General features: G+C 41.3%; 1 protein-coding gene and 1 long non-coding RNA gene across 3 annotated transcripts in view; one reads left to right on the top strand and one right to left on the bottom strand.

Annotated features, from left to right (window-relative positions):
- Window positions 1-15329, top strand: part of LOC149978235 (uncharacterized) — a 1155107-nt gene that overhangs the window by 183580 nt on the left and 956198 nt on the right. The gene's annotated exons all lie outside the window — the stretch shown is intronic.
- LOC110488546 (AF4/FMR2 family member 2) overlaps window positions 1-15329 on the bottom strand; it is a 181557-nt gene that overhangs the window by 69667 nt on the left and 96561 nt on the right. For both annotated transcript variants that reach the window (XM_021560781.3, XM_021560782.3), the window contains 3 exons: window positions 11048-11134; window positions 9985-10021; window positions 9697-9751 (listed from right to left, as the gene is read on the bottom strand). In XM_021560781.3, coding sequence (XP_021416456.3) covers window positions 9697-9751; window positions 9985-10021; window positions 11048-11134 — 179 coding nt within the window. The remainder of the gene's footprint in view (window positions 1-9696; window positions 9752-9984; window positions 10022-11047; window positions 11135-15329) is intronic.

The raw sequence follows: 15329 nt of genomic DNA, 5'->3' as shown, positions 1-15329 counted from the left end.
TGAATCACAGAGCCATCACCAGGAGCCAATCAGATGGAAGCAAATGAGGCATGTTTGTTGATTGCTCCTACAGGGTTTGCTTCTTCATACTAGAAGAACTTGTGTTATTTCAGCATGCAGGGATGTTGTTTATGATACGTGCTGAATAAAGCATTATCGGTTAAGTATGTTGAGGTCATTGCATACTTTGTGTCCTGGCTCCTCAGTAACCATGAAAACACTGGCACACATGATTGCGTTGTGAGGACAATTACTTCATGTCAATGCTACAGTGACAACACTGACAGCTTTGAAACTGACATTTTCAACTTCTCATCATATCAATGATGCAAAAAACTGGTTTCATGACACACTAAACATAAACAATGAAACATGTGAGATCGTCATAACTAAATGTGACCCGTTTCAGGAAGCTAGACGTATGTTGCACATCACTAATACATTGGAGAGGCATTTGAAGGTAATATTACCCCAAAAAAAATTTTTGCCCAGAAATGCCTTCTGGAACATGTAAACTTTCATGTGCTTTAATAACAAACGTGTATGCCATCTGTAAATACAAATTAAATTGTTAAATTACAAGACTAGTTGGTTTAGCCACGGAAAAGACAGGAACCTTCCCGCTAGCCATGATTGGCTGAGAAATGGATGGGCTGGACATACCGAGAGATGAGTTTGGATTGGTCTGTCAAGTAGCATGCTTCTGTCTATAACGTGAGCTGATCAGTATGTGTAGATAAGCCCTGCTACCTCAGCTTTTTTGTTAGCCTGGAGAACTGCAAAGGTGTTGCTATTGCTCTCAACAACATCGCTACCTTGAATTTAGCAGGTGTTATAGACAGTGGGGAAAAGTTGTGATGGAGTACATTCTGCACACGGTCAGGGTGAACCGGAGTAACTTGACACAACACCAGCCAAACAAGCTGTACAAACAAAACAGAGTTAAAGGGTTTCCAGTCTGCTGTGAAGCATTCATACATGTAGAGTACCAGTCAAATGTTTGGACACACCTACTCGTTCAAGGGTTTTTCTTTCATTTTTAAATATTTTCTACATTATAGAATAATAGGGAAGACATCAAAACTATGAAATAACACACACGGAATCATGTAGTAAGCAAAAAAGTGTTAAACAAATCACAAAATATTTTATGTTTAAGATTCTTCCCTTTGCCTTGATGACAGCTTCGCACATACATGGCATTCTCTCAATGGGTAAGATTCGAGCTACATTTTCAGATACTATACTTTCCTAATTTTGTCAGAAAGTTGTTTTCATTGCCAGTTAAAACGTACTGTTAGCTAGCTAGTGAATGTGAGCTTGCTGGCATGCTAGATTACGTTATGTTATGTTATATTTACTTACTATATTGTATTTACTTTGCCACCATGGCCTTTTTTGCCTTTACCTCCCTTCTCACCTCATTTGCTCACATTGTATATAGACTTGTTTATACTGTATTATTGACTGTATGTTTGTTTTACTCCATGTGTAACTCTGTGTCGTTGTATCTGTCGAACTGCTTTGCTTTATCTTGGCCAGGTCGCAATTGTAAATGAGAACTTGTTCTCAACTTGCCTACCTGGTTAAATAAAGGTAAAATAAATAAATAAAAAATGTGTATGATTGCTAGTTATAGCCTAATGTCAGCTAGCTAGATAATATTAAACCTAGTTCATTAGCTTTAGCTACTTGCAGATTCATACTACAGGATTTCATGCATTGTGGCTAGCTATGACAATCCGTTTGTCTTGCTAGTAATATGAGTGGGATTATGGTTCATTGTTTAGCTAGCTAGCTAAATGTTTTAAACAAAATAATTCACTTGCCAGATGATTAAATTACTCAAGTTAGCCAGGTGTGTCTGGGGGTGATTACGGCCATCTATTGTATTTCATGACCATGTTTACATGTCTAGACAATAGTGACCCATCCACTTAGCTAGATGTGTCTGGGGGGTGGTTATAGCATTTCTTTCACATTTAGACAAGTGTCTGGTAGAGGTGTGCCGATATGGCCCTACTCGTATTTGTAATGGACAGTTGATAGTCGGATTCGATGATATTCGTGATCGGGAAAAAATGAAGTGTTTTTTTTACATGCCTAAATAATTGTTGGCAAAATACTATACCCCCCTGCTTGTTCTCACTACAAAAAAGCTGCAGATTAGGGCAGCGCAAGGAGGGGTGGGTGTGTATGTGTGTCTGTGTGTGTGTGTGTCCTCAACTTGCAGTGGGCAGTCAAGTTTGCTGTCACTCAGTCAGAATGCGCATTGCGTTTCATATTTTTTCCATACCCTTGCCCCACTTGTTAGATATTATGCGCATTGATAGCTTGATAGCAAACATCCTCGCCATGTGATTTATCATAGTAGCAGGCAGCAGTAATCTAAATGATCAGACTGAAAAAATGCAAGGAAAAGTGATCTGGTTAAATTATGAAGTGAGTGGACAGAGAACAGCTTCAGTCAATCTACAGCTTCAGTCAATCCAATCAGAGCAGCAGCATCGAAGTACAGCCAGCTCTTCTCTTTACAGGCAGACTATCCAGTTGAGTTATTTAGGCCACGCACATGACTGACTCAAAGACAGTACAGTATAATTTAGAAATTCTATTATTGACGCATGAGAAACATGCTTGCATTTTCTTTATTTTTTTTACAAATAGGGCACACCCCTATTTTCTGGGTCAGCATCATCTAATAATTATAAAATATTTTTATCTGGACACTTTCTATTTTTGATATTGCTACTATGCAAATATGCAAGTAACCATTTTGCTGTAAGGTTTACACCTTCTGTATCCTGTGCATGTGACAAATAAACATAGATTTTACTTGATACAGTGTGTGTTTACCAGAGACCGTAACGTTCAGAACAATATGACCTGCACCAAAGTCAGATTAGGATATAGGCCAAGGACTAGATTTAATGGTATTCCTTATTGTTTTTCCTTATTGTAGTCTACTACTTTCACCACTTATAGTCTTGAAATCTTTGGTTGTTTGCTACACTACCTTACTCACTCTGTCTAGCACATTGCTTCACATGTGAATCCTTAAAGAGATGGCTTAAGAGGGTGTGAACGATGCTGAATAGGTGTAGACAAAGATTTTGCTACGTACATAAGACCGAATCGAGGTGGTCGGTCAAAAATAGACAGCTTCATGATTTTGGATGATTATCCATATGTACGATGTAAGAAGTCCATGGATCACTGCACTTGGTTAGCTGACAGCTGTCGCATACAGACAGGCTACCTCCCTGGAAGACCAGATCTTCTACAAATGAGCCCCTCTTTCTCCTAAAATGTTTAATTTTATTTTCCCAGATGCCGTCCTTTTGAAATTCAAAGTGATTCCATTATTCATGATCTCACTTATCTCATCTTAAATCATCTCTGCATTCCTACTTATTTTGTCTTATATGAGCACACACAGGGACCGAGGTAAGCATTGGAAGTGTAGCTAGGATATAATGTATACATGTTTATACAGAGCAATAAAGGCTCTGAGTACCATAACACAACACAGATTTAACAGCTACAGCGGTGTGTTTTAATATAAAAGCTAATGCTGCCACTCACTTGTGCTTATACTGCATTTCCTGTGTTAGTAGCAGGGAAAGAAAGAGACACTGCTTGATCTGAAGTCGATGCATTCAGCTCTGCCAGACAAAGCTGGTATTGACACAAATGCTCTTTCCTTGGACTCGTTAAATCATTGAAGACTTCTCCAATAAGAGCAGTGTCATTGAGCGACACAAAAGCAGAATCTTGTGTTCAATTGGGAAAAAGGCCTACTGTGCAACATTGGAGAGCATTCAAAAAGATAGAACGCTTGCCTTGCAGCAAGAAACATCACTACCACTTTTTATAATTCTCAACTTTTCTCATTCTCTGGGACTCAAAAAACGATGCCTTTCAGTCTTTCATTTGTGTACTCTGTTTATTGTATAAATCCTATCATCAACTATCATAATTGTGGTATCTTTCAAGAGGAATCCATGTAATCTATCACAAGACATCTACTGGCCCTTTTGGGTACTTCAGATTATCACAGATGTCTGTAATTATCTTTTGCCCTCTCTCTGGCCTTATCTTTATGTAAAATAAATTAAATTATTAAATAAGATAAATAAGATGACAAAAAAAAGCTGTAAATCATTATCCTAAATATAAACCATAAACTTAGTGAATACCATTGGTGTTTAATATGAGAGTTTCAGCATGAAATATCCTTTATATTTGTTTTACACACTTTTATTTATTTTACTATGTCAATATATTTGTTGTCAATGTTTTGGAGTCAAACTGGTGGCTTTGGTGGAAAAAAATAAATAGTTGGACGAGTTGCAGAGGTAATTGAAAATAATAGCATTGTTGATTAGATGCTTTTTTCATTCATTAGGCCATTTTCTCTTGAACCATATGGTCTATCTATTAGAAACTCATGGACAATATGAACACAGATATACAAAATAATTGCGATATATAAAAATATGTTTTTAAATTATTCAAATATAGGTTGCCATAGGTTTTCTATTAATGACCTAAATTACTGAAGATTCCGGTAACTTTAGTAAATTATCGGTAGCTTTGAAACCCTACCGCCAGTACGAAGAGGAAAGAACTGATCCAAGCCATGAAAGCTGCCAGAGCGCATGGGGACATTGCTTACATCTGCAATGACAGGCTCATTGTCCACCCTTTCTCCCAGAAGCCTGAAGGGATGAGAGAGCCAAGCCTATGGGTTCGTAGCTTCAAACCCGCAGCACAGAAACACACACCAATTGATTATTGGGCTGCTGAATGTATATTTTTTTGTTTGCTCTTTTCAGTATTATGTCTATCTCTGATAAGCTACCTAGCCTTAGAAATAAGGTTAATGAAATCAATAACTTGCTAACATCAGATAACATTCATATATTAGCCATTTCTGAGACTCACTTCGATAATTTATTTAATGATACAGCAGTAGCAATACAAGGATATAACATCTATAGAAGAGACAGAAATGCTTATGGGGGAGGTGTTGCTGTATATATTCAGAGCCATATCCTGTAATGCTTAGAGCAGATCTTTATGTCAAGTCTTTTCTTTTGGAGTGTTGCTATAGGCCACCAAGTGCTAACAGTCGGTATCTAAATAACATGTGTGAAATGCTTGATAATGTATGTGATTTAAACAGAGAAGTCTACTTCCTTTGGGACCTGAATATTGACTGGTTTTCATCAAGCAGACCGCTCTAGAGGAAGCTTCTTACTGTAACCAGTGCCTGTAATCTGGTTTAGGTTATTAATCAACCTACCAGGGTGTTTACAAATACTACAGGAACAAGATCATCCACATGTATTGATCACATTTTTACTAATACTGTAGAACTTTGTTCTAAAGCTGTATCCATAGCCATTGGATGCAGTGATCACAATATAGTGGCTATATCCAGGAAAGCTGGGCCTAAAATAGTGTATAAGAGATCATATTTTTTGTTGTTGTTGCTGTGACTCTTATGTGGAAAAATATTTGTTGGTCTGATGTGATTAATGAAGAGCATCCAGACGCTGCCTTGATGCATTTCTGAAATAGCTTTTTATAACTATTGATAAACATGCACCTGTTAAGAAACGGACTGTTAGAACTGTTAAGGCTCCATGGATTGATGAGGAATTGAAAAACGTTATGGTTGAAAGAGATGGGGCAAAGGGAGTGGCTAATAAGTCTGGCTGCACATCTGACTGGCTTACTTACTGCAAATTGAGAAATTATGTGACTAAACTCAACAAAAAGAAGAAGAAACTGTATTATGAAGCCAAGATCAATTATATAATGAATGATGGGAAAAAAACCTTTGGAGTACTTTAAATTAAATTATAGGCAGAAAGACAAATTCAGATCCATCTTTCATCGAATCAGATGGCATATTCATCACAAAAACATTTGATGTTGCCAATTATTTTAAAGAATATTTTATTGGCAAAGTGGGCAAACTTAGGCAGGAAATGCCAACAACGAACAGTGAGCAACTGTATTCACGCATAAAAAAACAAATAATGAAAGAAAGGCATTGCAAGTTTGAATTCTGTAAAGTTAGTGTGGGAGAGCTGGGAAAATGATTGTTATCGATCAATAATCGACAAATCAGTTATCGACAAACCTTCTGGGATTGACAACTGAGATGGAAAGCTACTGAGAATGGTAGTTGACTCTATAGGCACTCCTATGTGTCATATTTTTAATCTGAGCCTAGAGGAAGGTCTTTGTCCTCAGGCCTGGAGGGAAGCCAAAGTAATTCTGCCACCCAAGAGTGGTAAAAGGCCTTTACTGGTTCTAACAGCAAACTTATAAGCGTGCTGCCAGCTCTTAGCAAGCTGTTGGAAAAAATTGTGTTTGACCTAATACAATGCTATTTCTCTGTAAACAAATTAACAACAGACTTTCAGCATGCTTATAGAAAAGGGCACTCAACAAGTACTGCACTGACACACATGACTGATGATTGGTTGAAAGACATTGATAATAAGAAGATTGTGGGAGCTGTACTGTTAGATTTCAGTGCAGCCATTGATATTATTTACCATAACCTGTTGTTGAAAAACGTGTTTTATGGCTTTTCAACCTCTGCCACATCGTGGATTCAAAGCTATCGATCTAATAGAACTCAAAGGGTTTTCTTTCATGGAAGCTTCTCTAATGTAAAACATGTAAAGTGTGGTGTACCACAGGGCAGCTCTCTAGGCCCTCTACTCTTTTCTATTTTTACCAATGACCTGCCACCGGAATTAAACAAAGCATGTGTGTCCACGTATGCTGATGATTCAACCATATACGCATCAGCAAACACAGCTAATGAAGTCACTGAAACCCTTAACAAAGAGTTGCAGTATGTTTTGGAATGGGTGGCCAGTAATAAATTGGTCCTGAACATCTCTAAAACTCAGAGCATTGTATTTGATACAAATCATTCCTTAAGTTCGAGACCTCAGCTGAATCTGGTAATGAATGGTGTGGCTGTTGAACAAGTTGAGGACACTAAATTACTTGGAGTTACTTTAGATTGTAAACGGTCATGGTCAAACCGTATAGATTCAATGGTTGTAAAGATGGGGAGAGGTCTGTCCATAATAAAGAGATGCTCTGATTTTTTGACACCACACTCCAAAAAGAAAATTCTGCAGGCTCTCGTTTTGTCAAATATAATTGTCCAGTCGTGTGGTCCAGTGCTGCAAGGAAAGACCTAGTTAAGCTGCAGCTGCAAATTTTATGGCAAATTTTGCTCTTAATTGTAATCAGAGGGCTGATATACAGTTGAAGTCAGAAGTTTACATACACTTAGGTTGGAGTCATTAAAACTTGTTTTTCAACCACTCCACAAACTTTTTGTAAACAAACTATAGTTTTGGCAAGTCGGTTAGAACATCTACTTTGTGCATGACACAAGTACATTTTCCAAGAATTGTTTACAGGCATATTATTTCACTTATAATTCACTGTATCACATTTCCTTTAAAAAGCTTGGAGAATTCCAGAAAATTATGTCATGGCTTTAGAAGCTTCTGTTAGGCTAATTTACATAATTTGAGTCAATTGGAGGTGTACCTGTGGATGTATTTCAAGGCCTACCTTCAAACTCAGTGCCTATTTGCTTGACATCATGGGAAAATCAAAAGAAATCAGCCAAGACCTCAGAAAAAAATAGTAGACCTCCACAAGTCTGGTTCATCCTTGGGAGCAATTTCCAAATGCCTGAAGGTCCCACGTTCATCTGTACAAATAATAGTATGCAAGTATAAACACCATGGGACCACGCAGCCATCATACTGCTCAGGAAGGCGACGCGTTCTGTCTCCTATAACTGAACGTACTTTGGTGGAAATCAATCCCAGAACAATAGCAAATGACCTTGAAGATGCTGAAGGAAACAGGTACAAAAGTATCTATATCCACAGTAAAACGAGTCCTATATTGACATAACCTGAAAGGCTGTACAGCAAGGAAAAAGCCAATGCTCCAAAATGTACTTAAAAAATCCAGACTATGGTTTGCAACTGCACATGGGGACAAAGATCGTACTTATTGGAGAAATGTCCTCTGGTCTGATGAAACAGAAATAGAACTGTTTTGGCCATAATGACAATCGTTATGTTTGGAGGAAAAAGGGGCGGGCATGCAAGCCGAAGAACACCATCCCAACCGTGAAGCAAGGGGGTGGAAGCATCATGTTCTGGGGGTGCTTTGCTGCAGGAGGGACTGGTGCACTTCACAATATAGATGGCATCATGAGGTAGGAAAATTATGTGGATATATTGAAGCAACATCTCAAGACATCAGTCAGGAAGTTAAAGCTTGGTCGCACATGGCTCTTCCAAATGGACAAAGTTGTGGCAAAACACTTTAAAGGACAACAAAGTCAAGATATTGGAGTAGCCATCACAAAGCCCCTACCTCTATCCTATAGAAAATGTGTGGGCAGAACTGAAAAAGCGTGTGCGAGCAAGGAGGCCTACAAACCTGATTCAGTTACACCAGCTCTGTCAGGAGGAATGGGCCAAAATTCACCCAACTTATTGTGGGAGGCTTGTGGAAGGCTACTCGAAAGTTACTCAAGTTAAAAAAAATTAGGCAATGTTACCATATACTAATTGAGTGTATGTAAACTTCTGACCCACTGGGAATGTGATGAACAAAATAAAAGCTGGAATAAATAAAACTCTCTACTATTTCTCAGACATATCAAATTCTTAAAATAAAGTGGTGATCCTAACTGACCTAAGACAGGTAATTTTTACTCAGATTAAATGTCAGGAATTGTGAAAAACTGAGTTTAAATGTATTTGGCTAAGGTGTATGTAAACCTCCAACTTCAACTGTAAATGCTATGCATGCCAGTCTCGCTTGGCTAAGAGTTGAGGAGAGACTGACTATATCACTTCTTCTTTTTATAAGGAACATTAATGTGTTGAAAATCCCAAATGGTTTGCCTAGTCGACTTACACACAGCTCTGACACACACACACTTATCCCACCAGACATGCCACTAGGTGTCTTTTCACAGTCCCCATATCCAGAACAAATTCAAGAAAGCGTACAGTATTATATAGAGCCCTAATTACATGGAACTTCCTTCCATCTCATGTTGCTCAAACAAACAGAAAATCAAGTTTAAAGAAACAGATAAAGCAATACCTCGTGGCACATCGCCTTTCCCCTATTTGACCTAGAGAGTTTATGTGTATGCATTGATATGTAGGCTACGTTTGCCTTCAATTGTTTTGTATGTAGTTTGAGCTGTTCTTGATGTCATTCTGTATTATGTTTCATGTTTTGTGTGGACTCCAGGAAGAGTAGCTGCTGCTTTTGCAATAGCTAATGGGGATCCTAATAAAATACCAAAAATAACTCACTAGGTCTGTGTTTGACACTAACTAAACTGAGTGTAGGCCAGGTCTTGCGTGTCTAGGGAGACAGGCAGTGTTGTCAGTGCTGTGCTGTTGAGGAGTGCAGGGTGGCATAGGAGAGGCCAAGGAGGGTACGGGTTAACAGTGAGAGAGAATGCCAACTGCTCTGTTTGTTTGTGATGAACACTCCTCTCAGCTGGGAATTCTGCAGGGACTTGTTTTGCAAGGGAACAAAGCTGAAACCATGGTGGCATTTATCCCCCGAGGCTTTTTCAAAATAATTAATCAAATGAATACTCACGACTTCTGTGGTACAGACTTGGTTACAGGCTTGTTACCGGGAACATTGCACCGCTCTGCGAAAGAATTTCCATTTAAATGTCAGAGTGCTGGTTTTGATTAAACCCTGACCAACAGCTAGCTTATTATCAATTTAGCTTTTGTTGCAATATGTCACACAGCATAACATTTTTCCCTAAATGGACAGGGCTCCAGTTGTTGCATGGCATAATGGCCTTCCATCTATTAACATCATTTTAGACTGATTAAATCGAAATGTGTGTGTAGGAAAAATGTAAAGCAGACTTACTTTGTCCAGCGTATCCTGAGGGTAAGTGTTGTGACTCCTGAGCAGAGAGAGAGAGCGAGAGAGAAAGAAGACAGGCGTGCATCAAATACATTAGCACACACTGAGGTGATACAGGAGTATGGGAGGGAAACAGCTCATCTGATGGACTTAATTGATTTTACACTAATACAATTAGACATAGGACACACAATCATTTTTCAGAGTGTGGTGAGTGGACTACAGTAGACAGGACAATGTCTTAGTTAAAAGATGGCACCATTAAATCAGGATTTATAGACACAGGCTTATTATTAGGAATGTCAGCTGGGTCAAGCTATGAGTTTCAGACCATGTCCCATTAAGACACAAATAAGAGGGCTTTAGCTGCAAAATTAGGCGTTGGGGAATTTGAGGCTAGGGAACGACAATAGAGAGGAAAGGAAGTAAAATCTAGGAGAGATACAGATGCTGGGAGTTAGAGGAGGAGAGGATGAATGGGCTGAAGGACAATGGATTATACTATAGCTAAATCACACTCTATTACAGTGCGGTTGAAGTGCTGACAGGAGTTTGTCCTTAAAAAGTCCATCCGACCGGCACATGCAGCCAGACAAATGAAGTCCTATAGCTATCTGGCCAATAGCAGAGGCTCTTTGCAAGCTCTCCTCGCTCTCTCTGGCTGGGTCCCACGCTCTCTCTTTCTCACTCCCTCTCTCTCTCCTTCTCTCTCTGGTGCCATGGGTGTCTCACTGGTCCTTTACTGTGACAGAACCTGACAGGCTTTCACAAGGATGATAGCCCTGGGTCGAATTTAATACATCCACTTTTACTTGATTTGTTTTCCCTTCCGACTGACACAGGAATCACGTGATTACTGCTTACCAAACAAATAAGTGACAGTAGGAAATTACCCTCTTGACTAGGACAGTAGGCATTCAGAATGCATACATCTCTATCATTATGATAATAGTATTAACTAGTGTCAGTATTACTAGCACTTATAACATAGTTGAAGTACTATTAGTAGTAGTATTACTGTGCTTGTCAATTAACAGTACAGTGTAGGCCTTACTATAGAACTCACCTTGGAGGGAATAGGGAACTTGGTCTGCTCAGCTTTGCCTGGAGTGTGGATGGCAGTCAGGGGGGGAGGCCAGGAGTGGGTCATCTCCTGCAGGGCAGACAGGATTCAAATCAGACATATGACACACACACACACACACACACACACACACACACACACACACACACACACACATCCCACCTCGGGCATGTCGCTGAAGCTAAACAGAGTTGGTCCTGGTCGGTGGATGGGAGACCAGATGCTGCTGGAAGTGATGTTGGATGGCCAGTATGAGGCACTCTTTCCTCTGGTCTAAAAATAATATTCCAATGCCCCAGGGCAGTGATTGGGGACTTTGCCCTATTTAGGGTGGCGTATTTAAGATGGGATGTTAAACGGGTGTCCTGACTGTCTGTGTTCACTAAAGATCCCATTGCACTTATTGTAAGAGTAGGGGTGTTAACCCCGGTGTCCTGGCTAAATTCCCAATCTGGCACACCACCATGGCCACATAATCATCCTCAGCTTCCAATTGGGTCATTCCTCTCCCCTGTAACTATTCCCCAGGTTGTTGCTGTAAATGAGAATGATGCTCGTCGGATTGGGCAGGGCTCGAAAACTCGAAAACATCAACAGCATCATCCCGGTTACCCTAGACCCACTCCAAGTTGCATACCGCCCCAACAGATCCACAAATGATGCAATCTAAATCGCACTCCACACTGCACTTAACTACCTGGACAAAAGGAACACCTATTTGAGAATGCTGTTCATTGACTACAGCTCAGAGTTCAACACCATAGTGCCCACAAAGCTCATCGCTAAGGACCCTGGGACTAAACACCTCCCTCTGAAACTGGATCATGGACTTCCTGACGGACTGCCCCCAGGTGGTAAGGGTAAGGGCACTTCAGGGGTGTGTGCTTTATCCCCCCCTGTACTCCCTGTTCACTCACGACTGCATGGCCAAACACAACTCCAACACCATCATTAAGTTTACTATTGACACAACAGTGGTAGGCCTTATCACCGACAATGATGAGACAGCCTTTAGGGAGGAGGTCAGAGACCTGGCATTGTGGTGGCAGGACAACAACCTCTCCCTCAATGTGAGCAAGACAAAGGAGCTGATCATCGACTACAGGAAAAGGCGGGCCGAATAGGCCCTCATTAACATCGATGGGGTTGTAGTGGAGCGGGTCGAGAGTTTATTGGTGCCCACATCACCAACGAACTATCATGGTCCAAACACACCAAGACAATTGTGAAGAGGACACAACAACACCTTTCCCCCCTCAGCAGACTGAAAATATTTTGCATGGGTTCCCAGATTCTCAAAAAGTTATACAGCTGAACCATCGAGAGCATCCTGACCAGTTGCATCACCGGCTGGTATGGCAACTGCTCTGCATCTGACCGTAAGGCACTACAGAGGGTAGTGCATATGGCCCAGTACATCATTGAGGCCAAGCCTCCTGCCATCCAGGACCTACAGGATATACTAGGCGGTGTCAGAAGAAAGGCCAAAAAATTGTCAAAGACTCCAGTCACCCAAGTCATAGTCTGATCTCTCTGCTACCGCACGGCAAGCTGTACCGGAGCGCCAAGTCTAGGAACAAAAGGCCACCCCCCATTTGTTTTTTTACACTGTTGCGACTCGATGTTTATTATCTATGCATAGTCATTTCACCCATACCTACATGTACAAATTGCCTCGGCTAACCTGTACCCCCGCACATTGACTCGGTACAGGTACCAGCTGTATACGATCACTCGGCTACGCATACCTCTCCCTAATGTCAATATGCCTTGTCCATTGCTGTTTTGGTTAGTGATTATTGTCTTATTCCACTGTAGACCCTCCAGCCCTGCTCAATATGCCTCAGCTAACCCTCTTGTCCCACCCCCACACATGTGGTGACCTCACCTGGTTTAATTGATGTCTCTACAGACAATATCTCTCTCATCGTCACTCAATGCCTAGGTTTACCTCAACTGTATTCACATTCTTTGTATGTACATTATGCATTGAATCTATTCTACCACGCCCAGAAACCTGCTCCTTTTACTCTCCGTCCCGAACGTACTAGACGACCAGTTCTTATAGCCCTTAGCCGTACCCTTATCTTACTCCTCCTCTGCTTCTCTGGTGATGTAGAGGTTAATCCAGGCCCTGCAGTGCCTAGCTCCACTCCCATTCCCTCTCATTTGTTGACTTCTGTAACTGTAAAAGCCTCGATTCCATGCATGATAACATTAGAAGCCTCCTCCCTAAGTTTGATTTATTCACTGCTTTAGCACACTCTGCCAACCCGGATGTCCTAGCTGTGTCTGAATCCTGGGTTAGGAAGGCCATCAAAAACCCAGACATTTCCATCCCTAACTATAACATTTTCCGACAAGATAAAACTGCCAAAGGGGGCGGAGTTGCAATCTACTGCAGAGATAGCCTGCAGAGTTCTGTCTTACTATCCAGGTCTGTGCCCAAACAATTTGAGCTTCTACTTTTAAAAATCCACCTTTCCAGAAACAAGTCTCTCACCATTGCCATTTGTTATAGACCACCTTCTGCCCCCAGCTGTGCCCTGGACACCATATGTGAATTGATTGCCCCCCATCTATCGTGCTTTTTTGAGCTCGTGTTGTTAGGTGACCTAAACTGGGACATGCTTAACACCCCAGCCATCCTACAATCTAAGCTTGATACCCTCAATCTCAGACACATTATCAATGAACCTACCAGGTACAACCCCAAATCCGTAAACACAGGCACCCTCATAGATATCATCCTAACCAACCTGCCCTCTGCTGTCTTCAACCAGGATCTCAGCGATCACTGCCTCATTACTTGCATCCGTAATGGGTCTGCGGTCAAACGACCACCCCTCACCACTGTCAAACGCTTCCTAAAACACTTCAGCGAGCAGGCCTTCCTAATCGACCTGGCCCAGGTATCCTGGAAGGATATTGACCTCATTCCGTCAGTAGAAGATGCCTGGTTATTCTTTTAGTGCTTTCCTCACAATCTTAAATAAGCATGACCCATTTAAAAAATGTAGAACCAGGAACAGATATAGCCCGTGGTTCACTCCAGACCTGACTGCCCTTGACCAGCACAAAAACATCCTGTGGCATTTGGCATTAGCATCAAATAGCCCCCGCGAATTGCAACTTTTCAGGGAAGATAGGAACCAATATATACAGGCAGTTAGGAAAGCAAAGGCTAGCTTTTTCAAACAGAAATTTGCATCCTGAAGCACAAACTCCAAAAAGTTTTGGGACATTGTAAAGTCCATGGAGAATAAGAGCACCTCCTCCCAGCTGCCCACTGCACTGAAGCTCGGAAACACTGCCGATAAATCCAGAATAATTGAGAATTTCAATAAGCATTTTTCTACGGCTGGCCATGCTTTCCACCTGGCCACCCCTACTCTGGTCAACATCCCCCACAGCAACTTGCCCAAGCCTCCCCCATTTCTCCTTCACCCAAATCCAGATAGCTGATGTTCTGAAAGAGCTGCAAAATCTGGACCCCTACAAATCAGCAGGGCTAGACAATCTGGACTCGCTCTTTTTTAAATTGTTGCAACCCCTATTATCAGCCTGTTCAACCTCTCTTTCGTAACGTCTGAGATCCCCAAAGATTGGAAAGCTGCCGTGGTCATCCCCCTCTTCAAAGGGGGAAACACTCTAGACCCAAATTGCTACAGACCTATATCTATCCTACCCTGCCTTTATAAGTTCTATCCTACCCTGCCTTTCCATTTTAAATCCCAACGTACCTTCTCCGCTATGCAATCTGGTTCCCGAGCTAGTCATGGGTGCACCTCAGCCACGCTCAAGGTCCTAAATGATATCATAACCGCCATCGATAAGTGACAATACTGTGCAGCTGTAATCATCAATCTGGGCAAGGTTTTCGACTCGGTCAATCACCACATTCTTATCGGCAGACTCAACAACCTTGGTTTCTCAAATGACTGCCTCGCCTGGTTCCCCAACTACTTCTCAAATAGAGTTCAGTGTGTCAAATCGGAGGGCCTGTTGTCCGAACCTCTGGCAGTCTCTATGGGGTGCCACGGGGTTCAAATCTCGGGCTGACTTTTTTCTATGTATACATCAATGATGTTGCTCTTGCTGCTGGTGATTCTCTGATCCACCCATACGCAGACGACACCATTCTGTATGCTTCTGACCCTTCAATGCCATACAACTCTCCTTCCGTGGCCTCCAACTGCTCTTAAATGCAAGTAAAACTAAATGCATGCTCTTCAACCGATCGCTGCCCGCACCTGCCCGCCTG

Source organism: Oncorhynchus mykiss, chromosome 14, assembly GCF_057628025.1.
Source record: "Oncorhynchus mykiss isolate SJ-2025 chromosome 14, ASM5762802v1, whole genome shotgun sequence".
In the NCBI taxonomy this organism is placed as follows: Eukaryota; Metazoa; Chordata; class Actinopteri; order Salmoniformes; family Salmonidae; genus Oncorhynchus; species Oncorhynchus mykiss.
This window is presented reverse-complemented; position numbering and strand designations above follow the sequence as displayed.